Source organism: Pieris rapae, chromosome Z, assembly GCF_905147795.1.
Source record: "Pieris rapae chromosome Z, ilPieRapa1.1, whole genome shotgun sequence".
In the NCBI taxonomy this organism is placed as follows: domain Eukaryota; kingdom Metazoa; phylum Arthropoda; class Insecta; order Lepidoptera; family Pieridae; genus Pieris; species Pieris rapae.
The window spans coordinates 6,124,839-6,151,379 of NC_059534.1; the positions used below are offsets into that span (position 1 = coordinate 6,124,839).

The window sequence follows — 26,541 nt, forward strand, 5'->3', positions numbered from 1 at the left end:
ACCATACATAAAATATAATATGCGAAAACGGAAATTCGCATTCGCAAATCATTATTCGCATGAATAATGCCGAAGCAATACATACAAGGAAAAGCGAAACTAATTTGGTAATTAACCTTCAAAATAAATCCTCAGGAAAAACATTAGATGAGATAGCCAGGTATTTAGTCGACCCATGCGTCGTAGGAAACGTCCGGGTACGCCCATGGTGGTCGGCTAGAAGTGTGTAAAGTTACACTGTTGGTTTGAGGATCGAATCTGTAAAGACAAAATGCAATCACATAAAACGGTTGTCTGAAATTCTATTTCACATCTCATCAAAAAAAGAGCTTCCAATAGCTCTTCTTTTGATTCTTAAGAGATGGTGAAACTTCAGAATTAAAAAGTGTATTATGACATTATCCTGAGCTCAATAGACTAATGTTAAAAATTATGTCACTGTCATGACGATACGTTTCGTATAATATACAACAATTAAATTATTTGTTGATGAGAATACAGTAACACATATGTACATAAACTTTTTAGTGCTAGGTACGTACCGAGTTTCTACTTGTTTAAATGTTACATTGCTTGTAGGGTGGTTCCGTGTTGGTTGCGTTTCTGTTATATTCCAGGACTGGAGCGGATCTTCATAGATTCTGGAGAGTTTTGATTCGAAAATAGATTTAATGGTAAAATGAATAACACTTCAAATAAATAATGCTGGGTTTTGAGGGGAACTTACGTATTTAAGGATAATTATTATATTGCACACATGTTTTTAAGGTACAAAGAAATTCACTTCTTTGATTTTGAAGTTTGAAAAAGGTACAAATGAGCTCTGTTATATCTTATTAAATATTTTGACTATGTTTAGTACATATAAATTGGTATGACCTGGAGTCAAGTCAAAGGAACTGCTCAAGATCAGGCTGGTGTTCTATCCTGGATGACTTTACGTCAATGTATAAATAACAGTTGTAAATACTCCATACAAAGCTATTTAACAGTATACAATGGTAATTTCTTACTGATCATTGTTGCCAAAGGGTCCACTTCCATCGCCCTGGAATATATTGCGATCTCCGACTGGGTAGCTTTGAGAAGACCCTGGGACTATCATAGTGCGGTCGAGTGGGTTCGGGGGTGGTGGTATTGGCTCCGGAGACTTGGGCGGGTCGGTCTCTAATACAGAGTTCTTAATACCATACATGAAGTACATAAAGAATCCTGAAAAAGTAAAATTTATCTTCTATTTATCTTGAATGGTAAATATTAATTTAATGTTTTTTTAATTTGATGTAATTTCTCTTTCCGACAGTTGGAATAAATAAAAATTCCTATTAAAAAACAATTCAACGTACGACAAAATTTACAAAATCTATATGAATATGCTTACCTAAAATCATCCAGACGGTGAATCGTACAAGGGTCAGTACAGAGAGGTTTAGGATCAGATATATATTTACAGCAACTGCAATTCCCGGTATAAAAGGGACAGCAGGGGTAGTGTATATCAAGCCGGTCCTGAAATAATAAAACAATTGAAGGCAACTAACTACCTATGAAATTCTTCAGCACCGTTATTTGTTTCACACTGTGTCAAAACTGTCGCAAATTAATGGAATGTATCATAATTATTAAAATCATAAATTACAACGCTTATTTTAAATTCTAGATAAATTTTCGCAATAATAGCCAAATATTATTTTAATGTTACACACACACTATCGATGTATTAATTAAGAAAATTAAATATTAGTATCTCATACGCTTTATTTGATATTAAAAAATTTTCTTGTGTACATACTTATTTTGTGGCTTGCGGGAGATAATAAGTAGGATAGCCAAAATGCCGAGTGCCAGTAGAACCATTAGGAATGCGGTAATGTTGCCAGGGCTGGAGAAGGCGGCGAGCATGTCGAAAATTATAACCAGGATATACATCAATCCGACAGCCCTTATCACGAACTTTCCTATGGATATAAAAAGATATAAGAGATTTTAAATTAGTGCAGGAGTAAGCGATTTTCAATGCATGTGGCTACAAGGAGGCATATGATGCAGAACAGATGCAGCCATGCCAGAATGAGGTCATAGCTAAAAGGTTCCATATTAGACGTTCTTTAATTCATTTTATATTTTGTTTAAGTTTGGAAGACAGCTGAATATTTCTGAAACTTAAGATTTCCACTAGAAGTCACAATTTCTCTGAAAGCATTCTCGAAACTCAAAGTCCCGCAATTTAAAGGCAAGAAATGCCAGTTTTCCGGGACTTTTGACGCTTTGCATTCTTAAGTCGTTCAATTGTCGTCTTTTAAATAAACTGTGTTTATTATATTGGCCCTACAACCTTTTACGGGAACAATCCTATTACAGCAGCTGCATCTGCTATTACCTTCAAGACACACTCATTTAACCTGTGTTTGATTCTTAGACATCTGCATCAAAGCCACTAAAGTCAAAGTCTAAAGATTTGAGGTAAAAAGAAATATAAATCTGAGTAAACTGACAAATAAAATCATAAATTCGTCCTTCCTATTCATTAGTAACAGCCTTTTTAACCATGTTATAAAAACGAAAGATTTTATTCTCTCTACTATTTTCGAATTTAAGTGTGACTATTAAAATATGTAAACCTTTTATAAAACTAGATAGATTACCACTCTGTTCTGTAGCGGGGCCACAGTCAATCCAGGGCAAAATCCCCGGGCACAGGTAGGACATGGCGAATAAACGTTCGTATAGGTCGTCGATGAAACGCTGGAACCTCGAAACGTCAGAGCAACCAGCACTGGGCACTGCACCAAGTACACAAACACCATCAAAAAAAAATCTGTCAAAATGCTCTATTATTATTTGAGTTAAACGTTGTAAATCTTTTCGATGTCAATTACAGCATGCGCTGGTAGTAAATATGTATTTACAATTTGCACACAATAAAAAGCAAAACCGGCAATAAATCTAAGAGCAACCACTGCCTTGTCACTTATAAGCGAGCTAGAGCCAATGTTTAATTAAAATATACAGTAATCGAAGTATGATTATGGTTTAGATAATCACGAAGTATAGATTTGTTTCATATTTTATTTAATATTGACAGATAATGTTATTTAGTTTGTCAAACAAGCAATAATATATGTGCCGCAATTCGTTACTTTCACTTCTAAATGAAGTGAATGAAACCTTTTTTTGATTTCCGATTACATCGTATTTAAGTCTTCATTAATTAAGGTAATTCTAGTAAGTCTCAAATACTCCAAGTGTGGTTGTTTACGTTTTACTTAAAGTTGGTGTCTCATTGTATTTCTTCGAGAGAATAAGATTAATTCACTGTCATTTTACAACTATTTTCAGGTAGCTGTATTTTTCTTAAAAAATATTACTATTACTGAACTGAACTGACATTTGACCCCTTTTTTTTATTAGTTTATTAGAAAAGTATGCAAAACTTGCTTAGATGTTACTAGTGTATGTCGACTATAGAAGATTAGTTCGAACTTTAAATAGAAGGCACCGAACTATCGTGTGATAAAGTTCTAAACATTAAAGTTTCAAAATCTAATCAGAAGAATTAGCTTGGCAGCATTTTGTTACATCTTGTATGAGTTGTAAGAGTATTTTGTAAGGTTTTATTAAAAAAGAAAACAATAATGGTGTGAGATTGATTAAAAGCTAAAACGTTTGACAGTTTAGTCCAGGAAAATTATCCGAAGGAAAAATAAAATTATAGGAGCGTTTTTGTTTCTTGACTAAATAAAATCATTTAAAAATACTTCAATGTATAGCAAAAATTGTAAATCATGTGTTGTTTATTTTTAAATATGTATACTATACTATATAACATATACTATATAACATTTCAGTTACTCTGAAACGGACAATAAAGTACAATGAAAATTACCGTAGAATTGGTTTTCCGAGGTGGAATGAATAAGATATTGGTCCGCGAGTCCGTAATCATCGCTTTCATCACCAGGCAGAGTATCGTCGGAGTCCGGTGAGCTGTGAATACACTACATCGCTTAAGGATAGTACACATTATATTAAATTAAAATTTTCGGCCGGCCTTTCGCTTTGCATTTCAACAATTTCGCGTTGCATAAAATGTATTTTACCTGCGTGTTACACGACGTACCATTACGCGTTGACTGCATGGTATAACGTGGGCTTGAGTCGGAGCCTGCAACGATAAAAGGTGTATCTTATCCAGATGTGGTACTCTATATTTTTGACAATGTATGTCTGGAGGGAAAATGTAAAAGAACAAATTAAAATCCCTGAGGTCTGTTTGGATAAACGGACGCAATTTTATGACGTCACATGAAGAACCAGAATACACGTAGAAAAACGAAACGCGCCGTTTTCCGTTTTATGTTTCATCTGCTAATGTTTTATTAGATGCTAAATAGTTTTTTTTGTACTGGATAGTACTATCTTTGAAGAAATAAAATTATAGTACCATAGATAATATATTTTATTATTAAATTAACTCCGGTGAATTTTGATTCATGAATTATAATTTCTTCTAAATCAATTTTCCTTGGACAATAAATAATAAAAATAACCATAATGAAACTTTTGTCTAAAAGCTTATTTACGGGATATCTTCATAAAATTTGTAATCACCACAGTCAGTTGTCACTGCGTTTGACATTTTCTTTCACTTTGAATTATTCACAAAGGCCGATTTGTAAATGTAGGTCAAAGGCACAGATATCTGTTCTCTCTGGTCGTTGTTTATTTCGATTATAATGTCTTGAGGTTATTTAACTTGTAATAATTCCAAAATAGACTAGTTCGCTTGCTGCTTTGCCATTCATATATATGGTTAATTTTGTAGTTATAATATTAAAATTTATTCAATAGCCTTTTCTAATACATCAGTCACCTCCATTGCATTTTTCCAATGCCCTAAAGTAAAAAATCTATTTTAAACTTTAACAGAAAAATCTGACTCAATCAATTGCGTATATTAAAAATAAACAAAAGCTTTCACCGACAATTTAGAGATATCTGTATAACGCACATTTGAACACTTTCATTCATTGACAATTTCACAGGAATTTCAAAATTGCCAACCCTAAAGCACTGGACTTTACAATTGTTGACCACAACAACGCTTAACTTTTGAAATAAATCCAGTTTCAACTTTGAACACAAAATATAGCCGTTTAACTTTTATTCACCTATTTTCTAAGTTTATAACACGTTTATTACATTCCTGTATTTGACTAGAGTGCAAGAATAATTCGTAAGAAGAGAAGAAGTAAAAGGATAATTAATTTAATTGTTAAATGTAAAATTAAATATTAACTCACCCATACATAATTTCTACGTATATATATTAAGTAAAAATGCATAATTAGGCTTCATTGTAATAGAATAGTAGGAAATAAAAAGAAAAAAAATGCAAAAAATTCAATTGAAAACCAATAGAATGAGTAAAAATTGTATGGATCTAATGAGTATATTACGTGATACAATAATTCACTAACTATTGTATATGTGCTTGTATATGTCCTTCCTAACATAAGGTAAAAAAAAAGTATTTCTGTTGAAATAGAAAATAATAATATCAAGGAACATATTCGCAAAGCATCAAACCTAACATTCAAACTAAATCTAAATAAACTGTTAAAATAGAAAGAGGTTTTAAGCACTATAAAAAAAAACATTTAATTGCTCTAATAAAATCTAAATATTGTTTAAAACGCTATAAGTCACTGAACCTAAGGCGACGTGTCCCTAAGGTTACCGTGAGGCTATGGCCAATCACACTACTTGTAAATCTAATAGTATGTATGTAGTATGTGTCGCTCTTATCGAAAGCTGCGAAACACATAGTAAAATAGGTCAATATACTCCGGTCAATTTAGGCATCCAAGGTTACAAAAATTCGCACTTGGCTGAATATTGGTAGGATTGCTCAATACACGTGGAAACGTGTGCATATTATGACGATTACAACTCTTTCAACTTTTTGAATCGTTATATCTCAAAAACGGTGGCTCTTAGGAAAAAAAGTATTTAGACATTTTTTTTAGATAATTATCTGATCTACAATTTTTGTCGGAGCTAATTTTATGATAAAACTTACCATTTTGCTGAAAATCGCGAAAAACCCGTTTTTGTGACCTTTGAACCCGAGTAAAATTTTTTGCACGTGCCGGATCGATGAGGACTTTTCACATTTCCTTTATAATAGTGTATTGAGCAATCCTACCAATATTCAGCCAAATGCGATTTTTTTTAACCTTACCCCTATTTTTTAGTCTAATTTGACCGGACTAATAATAAGATCGGGATCACGATTGGAGTCTGTGTCTCACAATTACGCGTTAGTAAAATTTAAGTTTTGTTATGTATCAGTGTTGGCCAGGTGGCTAAGCGTACTAAGCACTAACACCAATGACTTCTTACGGTGAAGGGACACATTGCTATCAGCATGTATTACATATAAAAGTAGGCAGCGAATGTTAAGATTAATCAAAATTTATAAAACAAATACAAAAATATATCATAACACGTTAAGACAAGATGTAATGTCACTTACAAAATTATTTAATTCAACAAAATTGTTAACTTACATTACCTGTAAATAAACTAAAGTATTTTTTATTTTTTTTTATAATGATGAGCACTTGTATAATATATGGAACTAAAAGGTTATTCTCAAACTCAATTAGTCAGTTACACTAAGCTGTTTTTCGTCGAGCGAAGTTCGACGCTGCTCGTCGGACGTTAATTCTCGAAGTTACTTCTTAATTACAACGTAAACTAATACAGGTTCTATGTTATTAATATCTGCCATGTTTACATAAACTATGTTTGCAGTTTGTGAGACATATTCCAGGAATATTTTTTGCCTTTATCTCCACTCTCAGACCGTGAAAATGAACGCGTTATTTATTATATGATAAACGATGTTATTTATCGTATTCACAGACGAATTTATTGATATCCATAATTTGTAATAAACCTCCGTTTCGATAGTCAAAATAATTGTTTGTAATATTATAATATAATATATTGAACTCATCATATTCCGTTACATATTGTACATTTTATTTGCGAAAGTGTTAAGCTTATTACGATTGAGAGCTTTATTGAAAATGATCAGTTAAATAAAAATAATAACATTTTAAAAATTCCCGACACTAAAGACGATAATATGGAATAAATATCTTTATCGCTTACCATTATTGCGGTTTGTCGATGTCCCGATGCTGTGCCTTCGGGGTCAACTAGAATACGAAAGCTCTCAGGCAAGAGGTCGATCAAGCTTGCAGAATTTGGTTGATAACGAAGAACAAGCACAGAAGTTGACACCAGTGTGTAGGCCAGAAGAGTACCTACAGTAATCATACATAGGTTGATAAAGTAATTTAAAATAATTATTAACATGTATGTGTACCCCAAAAGAAACTTTATTGTTTTGTTTAATGTGTTAATTGAATCGTCACACTAAATATCTAAATTAAAGCAAGCGCGCTATTAATCCACAGATATATGCTCATGATTTCCATTTGATATATCGCTAATTTAGTGCCCTAATCTGATGGAATTCAAACTATAAACAATTGACTGCAGGAATTTCTACATATTTTCTCTAAACTTATTAATACTTTTCAGTACCTATTCTCTTTTAAGCAGATGGTACATGGTACAAGAAATAAAAAAAAATATATGACAGTTATCGGCTGGATCATGGGATGCATTGCGGTGTTTACTGCATATAACGGTTACAAATAGAATCTTTCTACAATTTTTGACCCTGAAAATGAAAATGAAAATATTTTATTTCTTCAAAATCGGTACAAAAAACATTCCATGGTTGCGATCCTCAATTAAGTGTAAAAAACACCTGTGTTTACGAATCAACTAAATTACAGAAACACCATTCACCGTAATAGAAGATCATAGTCAAATTGAATGTGGCAAATGAAATTGAAAACGTATCCAAAATGGTAACTCTAAAATTATAATTTAAAATAGCATATCAAACTAGGGTTAAACTAGGGAGTAGTACCCATCAATTCCTTACCAATGCTCATCATTTCCACAAGTACTTCAAGATGGACGAAGAGTGCGACAATGGCGGCGGCTCCACCACCGTAAACAGCTGCAGTTGCAGGTGTCCCGAAACGCGAAATCACTGACAGTTGTCTGACAAACATATCGACGCCTTAGGTGCATTCGAAATTAAATAACTTTGAAATTCAGTTATTAAAGTACGATGAATTTACTTAAAGTAAAAGTAAAAAAAATTCTTAATAAAAATTTAAAAAAAAAGAAGAAAAAAAGTTAGATACGTAGTAATTACTTGAAACTTGCACAGAATCTGTCTGAATTGCCCCTCTTTAAAGCCTAGAATAACAACATATATTCATATTTGAACCAAAAATGTACTATTTTTTAATAAAATTATTACTTGAATATCAGTCCATCCTGTGCCATAGCGTACACGACGCGAGGAAGCGGAAACATAGACCCGAACATAGCAACCGTAAGGCCAGCTAGCGCACCTACAGCGACAATGTACTTGCAATTCGGTGCATTCACATAGGTGAACATATCGAGGAGGGCAGCCTCTGTCGATACCTGATCGTAGGGCACTGTAACAAACGCATATTACATAATCCTTATATAATATATTAAAGCTTGAGATTTAAATTACTAGGGTCTTACACCGGCTGTGCACCGATTGACTTTTGTTATATGCGTTTCTTGCTCGTGTGGTAAAGAAAAACACTATTAGGTACTTCATTACTAATACATATTTAAACCAAAATATTAATAAATATGTAGAGAGTAAACGTTTCCAAAATATCAGGTTTTATTGGTATGATTGTGAGATAATAGTACTTATTAATTAAGGTCAGGTTTCAGTAAACAAAAGCGTTTATGTTACAATACATAATATGGCTGGAAGACATCATTAACTAGCTGAAAAGCCCGTTGTATATAATATTAATTATTCTAATCGTATTATAGTTTCTTATTTTATTAAGTGAGTAACTGAGTGCTAGATCTGAATCACAAATATGTCTTGCACGGACGATTGCTAAATCCTTAATTTGTACTATTGCTTTATATGTTAGAGTTAGTAAAGCAAACACTTGAAAAGTAAAAACTCAAACATTAAATTTCACTTTGCTTTTGTCATGTGTCAGTTTCGCAGAAATCAACGTTCAGTATTCGAAAGCAAAAACAGGTAGCATAAAATCTCCTCTTATGAACCATTGAATTTTACGTATATTTTAGTAACAGAAAATTTTATTTTTCGTTTCGCAAATACCAAGTTGGACAGTTTCGACAGGCGAGAAAAAGTAAAAAAGAAATCTCTACTGAATTCTGTTTATAAAAATCACAATTCCTCGGTAGGTTTTCTTATTCCAACTCTGTCGTTTATTCTCATACGCTAGCTAGAGGGCCCTTTTGTTTTTGAGCTTCATAGCTATTAAATCATAATGATAACAGTCTTTGCCTGTAGGGCATAATTAGTTGCGGTTGTTATTTCATTAGAGAGAGCATAATCCCTTTGAGTTCAACTGTTTTATGAGCATTTTGTTTCTTTAACAGAATTCTATACTCGATGACTAAACTAATAAAGAAGAGAATTTTCTATAAATGGGTTAATAGCACTTAGCCTGGCAGAACACATAACAACAAAAATATAACGACTAGCATTTTCATTCAATTTAATTTTATCTATTACGTAATGAAGATAATGCTTTTATCTTGAGACAGTCTCCTCGACCGCAATTTCTAAGTACCAATATAAATTACTTACCGACTAAACTGAGCATCAAGGAGCAGGTCACATATGATACGAGAACGATGCCAAGACTGTAGACAATGGCCAAAGGAATTGAACGTTTTGGATTTGTGGCTTCTGCGCCTGTTGTAGCAATTATGTCGAACCCAATGAACGCGTAGAAGCATGTTGCCGCACCTTTGAACACCTGTTAAATAAATTGATATCTTTTATTATTTTTTATTATATAATACGGAGACCTTGAGCAGTGTTGGCCTAGTGGCCTCAGCGTGTCAATCCCGGGCTGTGCACCAATGGACTTTCTTTTTATGTGCGCATTTAACATTTGCTCGAACGGTAAAGGAAAAACGTCGTGAGGAAACTGACATGTCTTATACCCAAAAAGTCGACGACGTGTGTCAGGCACTGGAGGCTGATCACCCACTTGCCTATTAGATTTAAAAATGATCATGAAACAGATTCAGACATCTGAGGCCAGTACCTAAAGAGGTGGTAGCGCCACTGATTAATTAATTAACGTAGACTCTACGTCCTAGCCTATCAGGCACGCAATCAGGCAGATATTGGACCCAGTGGCTAAGCAGCAGGGGAGTCTCGAAATCTCCCCTTTCCTAAAAAGGGGCATTATTAACTAAGAGGGTTGGCGTCTCCCGCCGGGCCCGGGCGACAACTATTCCGGAAATATCGTCATAATATTTACGGACAAGTCGGGGCCCGCTGCCCGGCGCTACGCGCGTTGCCTCTGACTTGTCTGACAATCCTGCCGCAGAATTTTAACAGCTGTGAACTGTGCTCAAGCAACATGTCGGATAGCCTAGCCCGGGATATCCTCAAAATTGATATCTAAAGATAAAACCATCACCATGCCGACGTACCTCATGTATTTAAAATACAAAATATGCCCGTTGTGCGCTTGAGTTTACCAATTGTAATGAAAGTATACATCGAATCTTGATAAAATACTACATTACCTTCATCATAAAACGGGGGCAAACGGGCAGGAGGCTCATCTTAGTCTCATGGACGATTAAAAAAAGAATCACGAGTTGCGTTGCTGGCCTTTTATAAATTCGCTACGCTCTTTTCTTAAAAGACCTTTACTTGTATATAGTGAAAGTATTATAAGTGAAAATTGAAAGGTACATACTCCACTCCAGCCGTATGGTAGGAAACCACCGTGCTCCGACCAATTGTCCCAATTAACGTAAAACAATCCAGTTGTCATAATAAAAACCCAAACGCTACAATTAATGATGTTCAGGACATTGTTGAATATCAGAGACTTTTTGACGCCGGCGACCAGTATCAGGGACATCAAAATGGTTATTGCGAATGCTATAAAATCCGGGGGTTTACCTGTGAAATCAATACATAACCTTAGAACAAACCCACATATAAACATAGAACTAACTACCAAAATAATCGTTAACATGTAATTATTCTCTTCGAAGTTGTATTAATATATGAAGCGATAAATGCATTATGTAGTCATAGTAGAAGTTTTTTTTATTTTATTATTGACTGAAACCATCTAGAAAGCTCATCTTTGTGAAACTTGCGTTGTGCACCGACCACTACCATTATAAGCAGCTTTCAATATATTTACAAAGGAACTATAAATATCGGTAATAAAATACGGCAAGAAAGTTTCAAATTCAATTACACTAAGGCATACTACAAAGAAAGTTGACAGTGAATCCTGTCAAAAGCTTTTAGTGCAAGAGTGAATAGGTAACGTCAGTTTCAACAAAGAAGTATCGAACATATTTTGAATAGAAGGGTTATAACAATAGATTTTTCATACTGAAACTCTATTGAAGATAGTGCACTTAGTGTGGGATGATGTTACAAAAATTGATGTCAAAGGTAATTATCGCTATGTTATATCAGGCGATATTTTAAAGTTAATATTATTGCGAATAACAGGCAAGGCAATTCATATGATCATACATCATGTGATCCAATTATAATAATATGTATACAATAATTTATTTATTACTATTATAAATCACAGTTAGCTGGGATTATTATTACAAATAAAATTCGGTAAATACTTCATTATATTTGACCGATTTCTATATGTTTAAAATTTACACCTTAATCCTTATAAAAAATTATAACGATAAATGCATTTGAGATATTACCTTAACGCATATACAAAAAGTAAATACATTAATTTTGCAAACCCCTATGTTTATATAAGTTGAGTACGGGATTGGTATCGCCTAGTGAACCCGGTGTTTACAAGCGGTATACCACATGAATGTGCCGATCATGTTCAATAATAATTGTGACCCTGGTAACATAATCGTGATTGTATGCAAGGCCTAGAATGGTTTATGGGTCAAGAAACACATTCGACCACAATTGGTATTGCAACGAAACACTGATATATACATACGATTTGGTTATAACCTATGTTCACTTCTACACAGTATCGCATATTAGCTTTCATGTGCTTCTTATATACTCGATATTAACGAAACGTTGCCAACGTCACTGTTGACTGTTCGTAGGTTTTTTACTTTGACCTTGTTTAATTATAAAATTCAATTTGTTTTAAGATAAAGTAATGCATGAAACTCTACTAAGCTAGATATTAAAGACATTATGTAACACCATTGACCTATACTTTACAAAATGCAATGAAATTGAACAAAATAAACAATTTAGAAATAAATCCTGTAAAGTTATAAATTATATTTATGTATCTCCCAGATTAAATTCCTTATTAAAAGAAAATGAATCAGTATAATTATTCAACTAAAGTACTCATCTGTCACTTACTATCACAGCCAAAACACAGTTAAAAAATGACGATAAAATTCTAACTTAATTTGTGAATTACGCTCAAAGTAAACCCGCTTCAGCAATAAAAAGCTTCAAAGGATTTTTTTCCAAAAATATTTAATAAATAAACAATTATTATTCCTACAATGCACTCCAATAAAGAGAAATATGAATTTTCGGATACTCTAGATAAATAATTGTTTAGAAAAGCATCACAAAGCAGCACAAGTTTAAGCCCTATATAAGGCTTTTAAAAAACTGAAACATGATGCTGTTAAAGCAGACTTTGAAGACAGCGTTTTGAAGTTGCTACTATTTCGAATTACAAAATTATATATTAGACCAGTGTCGATAATTTTTGAAACCAAAAAAAATTACAGTAGGATGAAACCCATTAGAAATGCAGGGGAATATGATCAAAATGAAAGTAAAAATAAATTACGGTCGATCCGAGTTCGGGAAGTGGGAGGGGGGTGACTTTTAAGGGGGAAAAATTGTTTATCTTGATTTCCGGCGAAACTACCAGTCCTATGGAAAAAAGTTAAATGGCAAAGTTGTAGGTCATAAAAAGATCTACAACTTTGGTATTTACAATTTTTTCACATAACCTCAAAATTTAGGTGAAAAATTCAAAAAACCTCAGGTAAAAAAAAAACTCAGGTATATAAATTATCTTAAAACAGCAATAAATAGGCATCTACAAATATTATTTACAGAAGATTCTACAACTTTTTCAAAATATTGTAGATGTCTTATTAAATATTAACTTTATTAACTTATTTGTTTGTTAATTATAGAAGTATATTTTAATTTGCAATTTTTTCGTTTATCAATGAAGCATGAAATCTTACGTTTTTTGAGTAATTAAAGTGTAAATTTTAATAAATACCTCAAAATTGTACATAATTAAAAGAAAATTTTCGAATTTGAGGTTTTTTCAATTTTTTGCATTTTCTAATAATATTTCCTACAGTAATGTATATTTTTTTTACACCATCAGAAAGTAGATATTTCAACGAACAAAAAGCCCCCAAACTTTTTGAAAAAAGCTGAAATTTTGACGTCAGAATTTTCAATTGAAAATTAGGGTGCTTTTTTGATATTAAGTTAAAATGAGGCGAAAAAATAAATATTTTTAATCAAATAAATTACAGTATATTTGGGACATAATAAGGTAAGTTTTCACCAAATTTCGTAGAAAAAAAAACTTTTTAAAAAAGATATAAATAAAAAACCAAAAACTTGGTTTTTTGAATTTTTCACCTAAATTTTGAGGTTATGTGAAAAAATTGTAAATACCAAAGTTGTAGATCTTTTTATGACCTACAACTTTGCCATTTAACTTTTTTCCATAGGACTGGTAGTTTCGCCGGAAATCAAGATAAACAACTTTCCCCCTTAAAAGTCACCCCCCTCCCACTTCCCGAACTCGGATCGACCGTAATTTATTTTTCCTTTCATTTTGATCATATTCCCCTGCATTTCTAATGGGTTTCATCCTACTGTAATTTTTTTTCGTTTTTTACTATTTTTGAAGGCTTCGGCACTGGTCTATATTCAAAACACGTCATTATAAAATCGGCACATGTAATTCAAACAATATGAGATTAGATAAAAATATTTTTTTCAATTTTGGTAATAATTATGTAATTTTTTATCCATTTTATTAATAATACTTTTATTTCTATTTTTGATGAAGGGGCATAACTGCTTTAAACTCAATTAAAATATTCCCAATTTAAGAACACCCAACTTATTGGATCGAACTTATAATTTACATAGCATAGGCATAGAAGACACATTCATCAAACCAAAAAGTTAACGTATACTATCCTTACTATGTCCATACTAAACCTCATTAATTAATAATTAATAAATTCATGAGAGAAATAAAAAAGTAAAAGAGATTGAATTAATTATCTACTAATGTATAACTCTTTTTAATAATATTATGAAGAACAGCACGTCCATGTTTTATCTTTATTATTAAAACGAGGAATATTCCAGACTGCAATACGATGTTCAACCAAGCTTTATTTAAATTTTATAAATGTAGTAATTGAACAATATTATTATATCTCTGAAACTAAGAGATATTAATGTAGTCTGATAATGTTTTCAACATAGTAAAAACTAATTTTGAAGATACACAAACGTATATTTTGTAATAATTTTGAACCGTCTAATGAACTGCTATAAAATAGTCTTTATTAATTTAACTTACATGAACCAAATTGGATACTTTTATATAAATCGCAGGTAATAGCGTAATTGTTACCGGTTAAACTATTAAGTAAACAACGTCGTAGCATTGCCATTACGACGCTGCTACATATGTGCTACGAGATACGAGCTACGATAGAAGCTAACAGGTTGATCCGCTACGTGTATTTGACGAGCTTATCTACCACGATGGAGAAATAGAGCAGGGTTAAACATTATAGTTTAGTTTATAAAAATTGTTTCGCTGCTAAGCTTTTTTCTCTTTTTAACTAAATTACCCACTTATCTAATATATCCCTGGGCAATTTAGACAAAGATAAAAACTATTAACATTTAATAATGTAAAACCATAACTCACCAAAGATGGTTCCAATGTGCGATGCAAAGAATTTGGTTATAGCGCCATTACATAAGGAGTCGAAGCAGACGCTCAAGGCTCTAGCACACGCACTGGTTCCAATCTAACAAAAACATAAGAATAAATACAAAAGTCTAGCATTGTACTTGTGAATCTTCTAGCAATGACAGAGTCTATGAGCGGCGGTATCACTTAACTTCAGGCGAGTCTCCTGCCCTTTTGCCGCTGTTATTAAAAAAATACTAATAAAATTAAAATAACACAATTTTTGCAGTAGTATAGTAATCCATCTCCTTGTTAACTTGGAATCAGTAAAACTAAAATAAAAATACCAATAGTTATTTATTATTACTATCAACCTAATATATTAATATTAGTAGTTTATTTTTTATAGAGCAGGGGGCAAACGGGCAGGAGGCTCACCTGATGTAAGTAGTGATGTCTTATAACTAATTGATTTAAACTCTGTAGATTTTAAGTTGCCTATTTACTAAATAACTAGAAAAATTAAAAACGAAACAGAATTGAATATGATTACATTCGGCAGTTCCAATACATATTAAGAGCATAAATAATAAGTATCTCTGTGTGTATGTGCAATAATGTAATTTTCAATACTAGTTAACCACTAGTGGCAAGTTTTTTTTCAAATACATCATATACTATTAAGCTTTGTGAATTTATTATATATAAATTCTTCGAATGGTTGTTAAAATTATTGTTTGGTTCGGTATCGCGGGAACTAGCTCTATCTGAATTAATAATAGGTTCCACAAATTGATATCGTTATGCCCTAACCGTGATGAAAATAAACCATGTTATTGATCATGCTTAGGGCTATCGAAGTCGAAGCGAATCTGTAACGATTTGTCTAATTATATTTAATCTTTGACCTAATTGGTATTATAGCGCTTGTAAAAATAGAAATTATTTAGTTAGTGGAAAAAGATGTATAACGAGTGTATGTATAATATTACTTAAACTGAAATGCACTTACATTGAAGTATTAAAATTATTACTTATTATGCAGGTCTATTTTATAATATATACATTATATACACTTTGTATTGAGCAATTAGAATTACAATCAATCTATAAGTTAACCCTATCATTACAATTAAGACAGGCTAATTGCACCCTTTTAATTAACGTTTTATTTCGCCTTCTTCTTTCAAGTTTTTACATTGTTAAGTAAAGATACAGGTGTGTAATTAAGTTAAAACGCTGCAATTAGTCTGATTGAGTATTTATTGGTGGGTATTTTATATAGTTCAAAGTCTGGCATTGACTATTTCAATTAAATCGAACCTTGACAAGAGGAGAAAATTCTCAAGCTTGTTCCTTTGTGTCATCCTATAAACGGCTTAATCTCACTTACTTTAATCCTGCAAAAGGTTCGGATTTGTGTCATTGAAAAAAGGTTCATATTTAACAAAAGCAGATCAGCGAACAAGGCTACATACCTTCGATGTTCGTTTACATAAGCGAATACTTGAAGTCATTATATTTCGGTCTGAATTGTTTACTAAGTCACTGAGATAAGTTTTACTGCCTTTGTAAATGAATGTTAACAATTATTATGACTTATTAATAATTAATGTGTGCCTACTATTTTTATTAAACAAATGTTAACCTTTCTTCGAACATTATTACACGTTATTATATCAAATACTGTAGTAAACACAAAACTTGGGTAAAAATTCCCTATGGTAAACTACTCATAAAGCTGGCGGCATTTCCACGTATTCCTCCGGTGTTCTCTATTTGTACCATGAATTATATTAGCTATGCACAGACAGAGACATATAGACATAACAGATACTAAAAAAGTAATCACCAGGTATTCCAATAGCATATTCCAGCCGATAATAAACGCTACGAATTCGCCCATAGTAACGTAAGAGTAGGTGTAAGCAGATCCTGTTGTGTTTGGCACTCGGACACCAAACTCAGCGTAGCAAAACCCTGTGAAATAAAAGATTTTATAAAACCAAAACTAAAGTTTATTTTATGTCTTTCAGAACTTTAATAAAGTTGAACTATGTAAAAAATATTTTTAATTTTCGTTATAAAAGTTTTTAAACAACACCAAACAAAATTTGGGAGATTTTTTAAGATACGTAACATTTGTAATTTTGGAGAATATAAAACTTTAATATCTACATAGTAGGGTTGAATAGTAAATCTCAGATAGCATTAATACCTGGCTTTTGTATTGATGATTAAAGGATTAAATAATCATCAATACAAAAGCCGTACCATTAATTGTTATTAATCACGATATGAGAATTGTAGTACGCTTACAATTTTCATATCGTGATTAATACCTAGTAACCAACATCACTAAAGTTATACTGTAAATTACCACCATGGGGCTAGCCCGCAATCTAAGTATATGAATATTTAAAAACCGAAATGGTGAGATAATTTTAGTTACATTACAAACAGGCACATTGTAGCATATTAAAGACCACATCATTTAATGCTGTTATAACTGGCTAAACAATAAAATAATGAATGAAACGTTTCTTGTTCAGTAAGGGCTCAAATTTTGTGTACACATTTATAAAAAAATATTGTTTATTCTAAATTAAGCTGGGTAAAGCTGATGTACTGTGTTAAACAATCAGAGTTAGATATAATGTTCTCGAGATCCTGTGTAAGTGGACTTAATTAGTAGTTAGGGTGAAGTACAAATAGGATAGGGCTATAATTAGAATGATCGTAGAAGATTAAATTTCAATCTACTACTTAAAATATAAATGAAAGCTTTACATGAGGCTTTAGTCTATATAGAAAAAGTCATACTAATTAATATTAAGCTTTAAATTATAGTCACGATCTGTGTAAATATATCGTGACTAAAGTATGGCGATTTTGTATGCTTAAATGAGTTAATCGATAGCTCTTAACTGTAAATAATTTAATTATTACGTCCACCTTCACCTTCAGGGTGATTGAGAGGTTTTTTTGTAAACACCATAATGGTGTCAATTAGTCCATAAAATGTAATTGTACTAATGTACAATTACATTTTATGGACTAATTGACTATTCTAGTCTAGAAACTTAAGCGAAAGCCCTCCCTATATACAAAAAATGGAATTTTGTCTATAGGCAAGTATCTGAACCGTTCTGTCATTGTCAATTACGTACGAAGAATGATTCAGTAGTGCACAGCTGGAACTTGAAATCACGTCCATACTGTTAAGAGCAACACGATATTTATGTACTTTACTCGAAAAAACGCGACAACATTTGTTTATTAAATTACATTCTTCGTTTATGTATTAATTATGTTTCTATATTTGTAAAACATAACTGTTACTTAACGTTTGTCAATTATTAACAATAAGTACTAATTAACTATTGAATTCCAATCCCCAGTAATGAAATGTAAGTAATGATAAGCATGAAATTGAAATTAAATACTTTTAATTGTAAATTTTCATGCATTTGATTCTGTCATCTACAAAACCTCCGCATGTATGAACTCGAGTATAAATACTTTATTAATATCTCATTAAAAATATTCGTATAAGAATCAATACAAGGACATCAAAAAATATTACCTGAGAAAATGCTCGCTGTGGCTGCTATCATGAAACTTAGCGCCGCTGCAGGACCAGCAAACTTTTGGACGACCATCCCGGTGACCAGATACATTCCAGTGCCGGCACAGGAACCAACTCCCAAAGATGTAAGGTCCGTTGTGTCTAAGCATCGCTACAAAAGAGGAATTAATAAGTTTAATAATATTAATGAAATTGTTTAAAAAAATTATTTGATTTTTATATTTCATTGATGGTATACTTAATTCCAGTATACATAATAGTTGAATGTCTATGAAGTAGCTCTCAAATGGATTTTGAGTTGATGGACAGACACGTAGACGAGGCCGACGACTTGTTTTAGTATAATTTAAAAGTTAAACATACTATTTCCTTGTAGGCATTATTGAGCTCTGCAGCTTTTCTCTAGTATTCAATATTCTATATTTATTCCTCATTGTTTGAGGCAAACTTACATACGAACGAAACGTTCAAACAGGACAGAAAGAGGAGGAGATTTATACCTTATAAAGTTACTATGGATTAATTATACTAAAACTTGTTTCATATATTAAAAGCTGTTTTGGGACACGGAAAACAAATAGATACATTAGATTCTAATCAAGCATTTTCAATTTCAACATTCAAGGCAAGTTCAATTTTGTCTTAGACACCATAAGACAAATAAATATTAGGGTATAATATTTATTAGTCAGTTTCGTACAAAAGTAAATATATACTCAACAATTAAGGTTTAAAATTAATGGTATTAATATGCTTCTTTAGCACGGATTCTTTTTAACTGAAAAGAACAACACGGTGACAAAAGAGGATTATAAAACAGATTGAGGGATCACTTCAATCTTGACAGTAGCGTAAAAAAAATTAAAAATTATTTTACCATCTAAGAGCCACGCTGATACTTATACAAATGTAATTTAAGCCCGCACCGTTTTGCATTAATACATTCAAACGTGATTTTAGGTATATATTTTTTTTTTAATCTGATTGTATTAAAATGTTACGTGAGGGAGGAAGTTATCATGAACACTTTAACCCTATTTATTATTTGACCTGAAATTTTGACTTTTATAGCGGCAATTAAACGGTTAATTATCGCCAGTGTGAAACGTGTGAAAATTATCATGTCCAATATAAATAATATTAAAATTATTATGAATTCAATATTTAATCAAGTCTAGTAGAATAAATGCGACAATGATGGTTTTATAACTCATATGTATTATGATAGAATGTTTTTAATTCCTAGGATTTATATATTTTCTTACGCTACAAAGTAATTATAATTCAAAATTAATAAATAGAAAAAAAAACAAATTTAAATAGTTTGATCCCTGTGGTAGTGTATATTTAACACTGGCAGCTTTCTCTATCGATCGCAATACGATACTTATTCGTTGAGAGAGGAAAGCACTATCTAAATCTTAAATTAATACCTGTGCACTTGTAGCCCAAGAAGTTGATACTTCAACGGGATCAAACCACGGTTGGAATCAAATCGTTTATGTATTTTTTTAATTAAATGAATGTACTTTATAACTAAGTTCGATGGTCGGTTGTGGATCAATGAATTTTTGTTTTAATATATGAAATTAACACATTATTAAGGAAAGGAATAACCGCGGTCTTCCGTTATCACAAATTTATTGCGTACTAGTACAAAACAGTTTATGAAAGTCTCTCTATAAAAATGCAGCAGGCAGAAGGCAATAAAGTTTATGGATTTATGCTCACACAAAACGTTCATCCTTTAGAAAGTTATTATTATTTTAATGTAATGTAACTGCAGGCACACGAGTAGGAGGCTCATCTGATGTTAAGTGACACCAGCGCCTATATTCATTCACATTGCCAGAAGGTTCGCAAGCGCGTTGACGGCCTTTTTAAGAAACGGTACGCTCTTTTCTTGAACGAACCTAAGTTGAATTGGTTCGCAAATACAAGGTGTCTCAAAAGAAAGTTTATTCATAGTTAATCAATTAAGAAAAAGTTAGTCGTGTATCGTTTAGTGATGGGTGCCATTTCGTGACAGATATTTTCTTACAATTGCGCCAGAGAAGTCGGTTTATTGGCGTAGACTTCGGATTTAAGACAACCCTATAAGAAAAAAATCCATAGGGCTTAATTCAGGACCTCGTGAATGATAATTTATGTCATCTCTCCTGCAGATTAATTTGCCTGAGAAAATGTCATGAACTCGTGGCAGAACGTATTTGACGTGTGTGACTTTGCTCCATCCTGATAGAACCATGTTGTTTGGTTATACCCAGGAAAGTTTTGAAGTTCAGTCACAAAGACATGTACAACATTTTCACATAACGCTTTGAAACTAAATGTAGACTTTCTTTTGGGACACCTGTTATTCAAGTGGGCAGCTGGTTACACATAGAGGTGTAGAGTAGAGTTTAAAATGACGGACACCGAGGTGATACGGATGTTATTTAAATGATACGAATTGATTTGTTTGTTTGTTTTTGATGCAACTTATAATTGGGTGTGATGTCGTGAAAATCGTAGTTACAAAATAGAATTGTTACATACCAGTAAAAATATAAGCACGCTTACTTTGTAAATTCTATTTTTCATATGGTACAATATCTTGTTACTTTACCGATTAAGATAATTAAACGCACCCTACTTAAGGGCTTTAAAATAATATCGAATTGAAATAACTCCAATGCCGGCTCCAACGCCACCAATTGAGCCTCCAGGAAATACCGTAATAAGGTAAACCGGAAATGTCAATCGTTGCACTTTCGATTATCGGAAGAGTATATTTAAATCGATAAATGTAATTTTAAAATACTATATTATTGCGTTCCTCTGTGTGAGCACTTAGCACACGTTATTTAACAGCTCACATGCCTCAAAGGCATGAACTCTACGAACATAGTTTTAAAAAATTATCTGAACGACTTTCGGCTTTCATTATAGCATATGCTGTATTTAAACAGATAGACGAGTTTAAATATTCCGTAGTTAGTATTTTAATGCAAAAATATTCAATTGGTTATTATTAAACTTTCTGTATATTAGTTATGCTGTATATTCGGTAAGTATATATTATGTGAACAATGGCTTTGTTAGATATATTACTTTTGAAATCGTTTTACAAAAATTATGATAACCATTGATAAATTATTCATAAAAATATGTTTACGTCATTAATTTTTATAATAAAATCTTTAATGTATTCATCAGCGTCACTATTATTCATCCGAGTTGAAACGCTAATAACCTGTTATCACAGGACTTCTAAATTATTTTTTTTTTTTATAGAACAGGGGGCAAACGGGCAGGAGGCTCACCTGATGTTAAGTGATACCGCTGCCCATGGACACCCTCAATACCAGAGGGCTCGCGAGTGCGTTGCCGGCCTTTTAAGAATTGGTACGCTCTTTTCTTGAAGGGCCCTAAGTAGAATTGGTTCGGAAATACTTCAGTTGGCAGCTGGTTCCACAGAGTGGTGGTGCGCGGCAAAAACTGCCTGGAAAAACGCGCAGTTGTGGAACGGCGGACGTCGAGGTGATACGGGTGGAATTTCGTATTCTGCCTCGACGTCCGATGATGAAACTCAGCTGCAGGTATTAATCCGAACAACTCCTCTGAACACTCTCCATGGTAAATGCGGTAGAAGATGCAGAGAGAGCCCACATCTCTACGCAACGCCAAAGGATCAAGCCGCTTGGAGAGATTTTGGTCGTCAACGATTCGAACCGCTCTTCGTTGAATACGGTCAAGTGGAAGAAGCTGGTACTGGGGAGCACCCGCCCAAAGGTGGGAACAGTACTCCATGTGGGGCCGAATTTGCGCTTTATATAGTTGCAAGCGGTGGCCCGGAGTGAAGTACCGTCTCGCCCTGCTGAGCACACCGAGCTTTTTGAAGGCTAATTTTGCCTTTAAATTTAAATGTCTATAATCGGCAGCAGCTTTTCACAAAGGCAACACTTGTAGAATGCAAAATTGGGATTAGGCAAAAAAAATATTATTATATATTTCAAACTAGTTAATCAAATACAAATCAAAAATCATTTATTCATATAGGTAACATAATGTACACTTATCAATTTCAAAACAAAAGAAATATACATTAAATGCATCTTATTTACATTTACTGTCAGTTCTCAAATCAAGGTCGTAGAACGGAAGAGAAGAACTGGCAATAAACTCTCCCTCACTCTAATTTTGCGTTTAATAATGTCACCGACGGAAGTTACAGGGTGGGACTAGTGTAAGATCATTTTTAATCTACATATGTTCCTCGTTATAAATGTAACGCATTTTAATTTAAGAATTCAATTTTTTTTTATAAATAAGCTTATAAAAGTATTTTGTTCTTAAAAGCTTACCGTGGACGCATTCATGGTTTTAGCACAAACCGTACAAAAAATCGAATATCTCATCATATAAAATTCACGTTACATTTTATATTGAAAAATAATAAAACCCTATGTGGGCGTATTGGGAAGAGTAAATAATATCACAAACGTATGAATAGAATACTTGTAGTTAAATAAACAAATTGTATCGAAAGTTGATACTTCCAAGACATCAATCACATCAAAGATCAACTGATCAACAAACAAATTGTTACTCAATTTAGGTACTTTATTCTGAATGTATTTTAAGCGTTTATTCGTTGAAATTAGTTTTAAGTGAAATTGGATCAATAGTCTGTACAATTTTGCTTTACAAAAAATATATAAGAAACTCTTGCGTTGACTTTTCATACAGTTTTAAGCGTTAAAACCAATTCGGTTTTAACGAAACTACGTAAACTGAAATTAAAGTAAATTTAAATATATTAACGTTTAAGGAACAAAGCTAAAAACTATCGTCAAATCCTTGTCCCAGGCGTTATTTCATTGCGTACAAATCCGATGTTCTTTCCCATCTAAACAATATCTGCAGGCTTCCATTGTACACAAAGAAAGATCACGAAAAACTTTACAAATCTCCAATATAAAGTATATTGAAATGCTTTTAGTTATATGGTGTTGATAGTAATAGTTTATTATTATAATACTGTTGTTAGTAATAGTTTGTATCAACACCTTATTTGATTAAAATAGACGACAAAATAGAATACTTCATTTCAAAGCGTAACCATGAAAAACAAATCAAATTCAAGTGAGAAATAGAATAGACATCTCTAACGAGCCCTCTTGGAATTGCGGTTGCTAGTGACAGGTTTAAGGAGGCTTCGTTGCATCAATATTAAAATTTCTTACATACGCTATATACTCTGAACACAAATTTAATTTCAATCAGCGGTGAGCTGGGTATTTAACAAGTTCACTGGAATTAAAACGCAGTGTAAGAGACTTGATTAAAATTCGAATTCAATTAGGAAAAACCAATTAAGGAATCGAGAATCAAACTTAAACCATTCATGATTAAGGTATAGCTAAATAATTTTTCTACAATATCTCAATCATATTGTGTGTCCAGGATGAATATTTTATATAAACTGAAAACGTTTTTTGAAATGTCGTAGGCAACGCTCCATACGAAAAAAGTTCTTAATGTAAATCGTTAGATACAAATGTTATAGTTGTTTAGTATTCAGAATGCCTTTGAGGAGAACAATATAGATTTAGAGTTCAGTACGCTGGACTAAGTTCATAATTACAGATGAAATTGCTATATTCTACACATACGATTTAAATTATGATGTGGTAAACAGCCCTAAAACACATAATTGTAGTTTGAATTAAATTATGAAATTACTTTCAAAAGTACTAATTAAATATTGCAGATACTGAAGTAGGTATTGAAATAATTCGAGTCGTATTTCATAAGCATGATCTTCCTTATTGAAATTCTATATTCAAACTATATACTAGGCAAATTGAGCGAGTGCATCTGACTGAATGAGAGCTATAAGGAAAATCGAGTTCTACTCGGTGCATGTAATATTTATAAAAATTGTATAATAAGAATGCTTATATTTCTGACTTCTTATATTGGGATATCAAAGAAATTGCAGGATCCGCTATTGAAGACTAATTTTAAAATTCTTTAGAATCAATAGAGCATTTTATTTCCAGTATTTTCTTATGAAATGGCGTTTGAATTTTTTCAAGAAAAATGTAGTCTATATTTTTCCATTGTTGAGGGATAGGAGAACATCAAATGCATAATTCAAATAATAATATATTGCGAAATAGTTATGTCTATAAGTAGCACCTATAAATAATTCTGACAATTAACATTGTCAAACTATTTTATATTTATCTATACTCATTTTATATTATTGTCGTTTCCTTAAGATATTATTATATAGGTCACCTTCACCTTTGAGTACTGGTACTTAATGGTAATTTGAATTTGAACATATAATGTTCATAAGTGCTCTGTAAGTAATATCAGTAACTCTATTTCAATTTTATGGGGTCTAGTCTAGAATATTTTTACAAATTAAGTTTTTGCAATAGTCATTTTAGTGATTCGCGTTTTAACATAATTGGAACTATCTGAGAAATGCTAACAAATGAGATTTACTTACAGAAAGGCGTTGTGTACCCGTAGCTGGGATTTCAGAACCCTCGATGTCTTGAGGGTTACGTGTTCGGATGAGTTTTGTGAATAAATTATGGGCATCACGGCGAATATTACCCCAATCCACCGATCGAAGAGCACTGAAACAAAGAGTTTATATATAAGAAACTTATATGAATCTACATAGATTACTTAAGCTTACTGTAAATTAAATTGGTTTGAACCGTATACCAAATTAGCTTTGATTAATTAATTATTGAAATAGTAATGGATAATTATACTGATGGTCTGAGTAGCGATATTGATACTAATTGAGGCGAGCTAAATAATTAATTCAGTTCGATCAAATTATTTATTGATGATATTAAAGCTTTTTCAATAATTTAACGATACAAGTTAGGTTTTGATGCTTCAACGTTTAAAGTAACAGATTCTATTAAGATGTCCTGTCATGTAATTAAATAAATAAAATTAATTAAAAAATATAATTAATAATAATAAAGTTGTTAAATAATTATATAAATAAATAATTAACATTAAAACTCCAAATGTTTAGATTAAACTTTGTCATAGCCATATTTGTCGTCGCTTATGTTAACACCAGAAACTTTCTATAATATCTGGCAAAAAATTCCACAATTTACTCTGTGGCAAAAAAGTTCTTATATTTCGCTACGCATTTCCAAATCTACTCTGCAAACGTCAATTACCAATTTAGCTTGCAAAATCTCTCCAACCGCATAAAATGCGTCTTCAGCAACAGGGAAATTTAGTTCGGAAGGACATTTGTTCGAGTGTATCTATGTTTTATCTCATTTTTTTAAGAAATATTCGATTGCTTCGGTTTTAATTGCACTGGTTTGGTCCATTCTGTTTACCCTTTTAAATTAATATAAATAATAAGGGGATAGTGTCAACAAGTCATATATATCCGATGCATCTGTAAAAGTTCCTATACTATTATGTGCAATAATGATTCTTTCATTATACCAAGTTTGCTATAAACATATATGCTAAGGTTGTATTGTTCCACAATTAGTAGGAAATTGACAACGTAATATTATTATTAACATCGATTAATTCTATTGGGCCAGCATACAAGTCACGTTCCGCGAATAATGTCGTAAAGCAATGATTTAACTAGTTTACTCTCGAAATAGTTTAACTATCAATTATGAGTATACAGTCTTTATACAGAGGAACTTAAAAACAAACAATGTGTGTCAAAAGATAAAGAACATTTCGAAAATATTTGGCCCTAGATGATCTATTTTTATACAGGTATTTCAGGAATGCTAATCTTTTTTTATACCCAAATGATCGACAATTCCAATG

The 26,541-nt window shown here is 32.1% G+C and overlaps 1 protein-coding gene across 1 annotated transcript in view; it reads right to left on the reverse strand.

Annotated features, from left to right (window-relative positions):
* LOC111000266 (probable cationic amino acid transporter) overlaps window positions 1-26,541 on the reverse strand; it is a 39,723-nt gene continuing 13,182 nt past the window's right edge. Inside the window, exons 2-18 of the mRNA XM_045634143.1 lie at window positions 25,214-25,346; window positions 18,706-18,859; window positions 16,972-17,099; window positions 15,135-15,237; window positions 10,911-11,119; window positions 9,779-9,950; window positions 8,417-8,600; window positions 8,030-8,151; window positions 7,183-7,337; window positions 4,101-4,165; window positions 3,887-3,987; window positions 2,646-2,783; window positions 1,793-1,958; window positions 1,382-1,509; window positions 1,014-1,212; window positions 543-641; window positions 1-258 (exon numbers count right to left, since the gene is read on the reverse strand). Of these exons, the coding sequence (XP_045490099.1) occupies window positions 165-258; window positions 543-641; window positions 1,014-1,212; window positions 1,382-1,509; window positions 1,793-1,958; window positions 2,646-2,783; window positions 3,887-3,987; window positions 4,101-4,165; window positions 7,183-7,337; window positions 8,030-8,151; window positions 8,417-8,600; window positions 9,779-9,950; window positions 10,911-11,119; window positions 15,135-15,237; window positions 16,972-17,099; window positions 18,706-18,859; window positions 25,214-25,346 (2,350 nt within the window). The 3' untranslated portion in view covers window positions 1-164. The remainder of the gene's footprint in view (window positions 259-542; window positions 642-1,013; window positions 1,213-1,381; window positions 1,510-1,792; window positions 1,959-2,645; window positions 2,784-3,886; window positions 3,988-4,100; window positions 4,166-7,182; window positions 7,338-8,029; window positions 8,152-8,416; window positions 8,601-9,778; window positions 9,951-10,910; window positions 11,120-15,134; window positions 15,238-16,971; window positions 17,100-18,705; window positions 18,860-25,213; window positions 25,347-26,541) is intronic.